The sequence below is a fragment of the Saccoglossus kowalevskii genome, chromosome 5 (genome assembly GCF_978046115.1).
Source record: "Saccoglossus kowalevskii chromosome 5, keSacKowa6.1, whole genome shotgun sequence".
Classification (NCBI taxonomy): domain Eukaryota; kingdom Metazoa; phylum Hemichordata; class Enteropneusta; family Harrimaniidae; genus Saccoglossus; species Saccoglossus kowalevskii.
Window position 1 is genome coordinate 23,532,380 of NC_140645.1, and position 2,449 is coordinate 23,534,828.

Consider the following 2,449-nt stretch of genomic DNA (forward strand, 5'->3'; position numbering starts at 1 on the left):
AGGGAGCACTTAAATACAAGTTGGCTATATATTTTCTGCCAAGGTGTAGTGATGAGGCAATGTCCGATTAAATGAAGCTTGGCTGGCGAAGATGCAGACTTTCTCGCTGTCTCACTTTTTTTTTCTTATACTATTGATTGTTTCTGCAAATAAACAATAATTTTTGGAGGCTCCAGACAAAATTTAAGTTGATTTTCAGTTTTTAATTAAACAGTTCGCTATCTTTGTCTTAGTCTACTGCAAGAAAGTTAAAAGAGGAAACAGAGACATGGTAGAGATATTATGCCATCTCTCTAATTGTACAATTGTTGAAAAATATTTGGACAGGTTTCTTAAAAAAAAAACGCCATTTAACACAAAAATAATATTTCATGGTGACATAGCTTCATGCTTTTACATAATAGACCAGTGAACATTGTTAAACAAGTTTCTCAACAATTATGAGCAGGCTTTTATTTTAACATTTCAATTTCTAGTAACAACTGGCGTAGCAAAATTACTAATGCTTACTAATCACGCAAATTAATAATAACATTTATTCACACTCATTTGTATTTTGTTTTCATTTTTATTTCCACATCGCGTACAGATTTTAGACGTTACTATACATGTTGTGAACACGGACATTCGAATTGGCGATCTAGTGATTGGAGACCCCGTTCCCGATGTTGAGCTTGTGTCTTTAGAAGCGAACAAGCGTATAAGTCTTCTTGATCTGAATACACACAAGGATAGACCTCTTGCTATTATCGCGTCATCACTATCCTGACCTCCACTACGGGTATGTGTTGTAACAGGCCTAGGTATAATCAAAATCGAATATCACAACAAATTGCCAACAAACATACTGACTGGCCGATCAGAACAACCTTCAGAAAATGTCCAGTATTGTAATTATAATTGATTTGGATCTTATTACTTCATTATTATATTACAGGCCATTGTTCATTCTGGTCTTTTATACAAACTGTTTCAAGAATACAAAGAAAAAGTGGACTTCGTGATGGTTTATATCGTTGAAGCTCATCCAATTGGAGGCGATGAGAGAGGACCGCATTACAGTAAACTTCATCAACATCGAACACTGACAGAAAGAATTGACGCAGCAAAGTGAGTGATATTCAGTTACCGTTATGATATAGGAATGGACAGTTTTTTTCCAGGTTATGTTGACATCGCATTGTTTGTTTAAAGCGTAAATCTAATTAATTGCCTTGATCTTGAATATTGACAGCATTTGTGATGACCAGTGAAAAACACTACATTTTTTGACTGCTCGCATGCGTGTATGTTTTCAGTATCCATTTCAAGTCCACAATCGGGAACTATTACACTTTCATTTGGTTTTGTCCGTACGTCTATACACGTTCGGTGCCATTTCCCAGAAATGCTTTGGCAGATCATATTTAAACTCAACACATATGCACGTCTATATTCATTGCCACTTCAGGCTTTTGATAGACTATGGCTGACTTGCGACTACTCTGATCCTCAAAATTGCTGATTTCTTAAATGTGTCCGGCCTCTTTCTCGTAAATAACAAGGCGAGTTTTCAATTTTTTTGTTTTAGAAAAGATATCATTGTAATCGAATTTTAAAATGATTATATCCATTTCCTAGAATGCTGATCGATTTAGACACCGAATATCATACATTTACCATGGATCCAAATGACCGTAGTAAAGTGCCAATCGTCGTTGACACAATAGATAACGCATTCGACTCTAAGTTTGCAGCTTCCCCTGACAGAGCTTACGTGGTTTATGAGAATAAAATGGCTTACATTGGACGTCATGTTCTCCAACAAGTGATTGCTGGAATACTAATGACTGAAGAATTAAGAAAATGGTTTCAAGCTAATCTCTCCGATGTCTAATATACTCAGGAAAAAATAATGCATTTATAATTGCAGATGTTTTGCAATTATATTTAAAATTGATTGAAGTATGTGCTTGATTATTGAATATTTGAAGGTAGTTGATACGCTAAATTTTGCCCTCTGCTTTGACGTACTTTTGAGTATTTGAAGCCATTCAAGTTGTTGCTGAGATACTCAAAACGAGAGACGACTACACACCAATGCACTATGAAATATCAAAAATCGTAAATAAGTAAATTAAATGACAACAAATATATAGAATTCACCTGTCCAAGCTTTTCGTCATTAAATAGTTGAATAACAGTTTATCACATTATATGACCCTATTATAACGTGTACAGTATGGTAACGGTTTTACCGCTCAGATCTTTCAATACATTCCTACAAATCACGCTATATGTCAACCAACATCTTTTCTGGCATAAACTAGATGGCATCGATAATATTTTGATCTGTAGTTGTCTGTTAATGAAATATTTTTTGAGACATTTATTAAATTTTAGACAACGAATAATCACTAGAAAACACAACTGTTGTTTTGATTGACACTGACAAATTATTCTTAGGTTT

At 34.4% G+C, this 2,449-nt stretch overlaps 1 protein-coding gene across 1 annotated transcript; it reads left to right on the forward strand.

Moving 5' to 3' along the window:
- Window positions 1–1,002: 1,002 nt before the first annotated feature.
- Window positions 1,003–1,895, forward strand: LOC146745903 (type I iodothyronine deiodinase-like). Its single transcript, XM_085499637.1, has 2 exons — window positions 1,003–1,110; window positions 1,621–1,895. Exons 1-2 carry the CDS (start codon window positions 1,004–1,006, stop codon window positions 1,874–1,876), a joined length of 363 nt encoding a protein of 120 aa, XP_085355763.1. The 5' UTR covers window position 1,003; the 3' UTR covers window positions 1,877–1,895.
- The last annotated feature ends 554 nt before the right edge of the window (window positions 1,896–2,449 follow it).

Excerpts from the sequence above, each read along its gene's own strand:
- LOC146745903 (XM_085499637.1), top strand. The coding sequence starts at position 1,004 with ATGGTTTATATCGTTGAAGCTCATCCAATTGGAGGCGATGAGAGAGGA. Across the intron at positions 1,111-1,620 it reads GAAAGAATTGACGCAGCAAA|AATGCTGATCGATTTAGACA; the intron begins GTGAGTGATATT and ends TCCATTTCCTAG.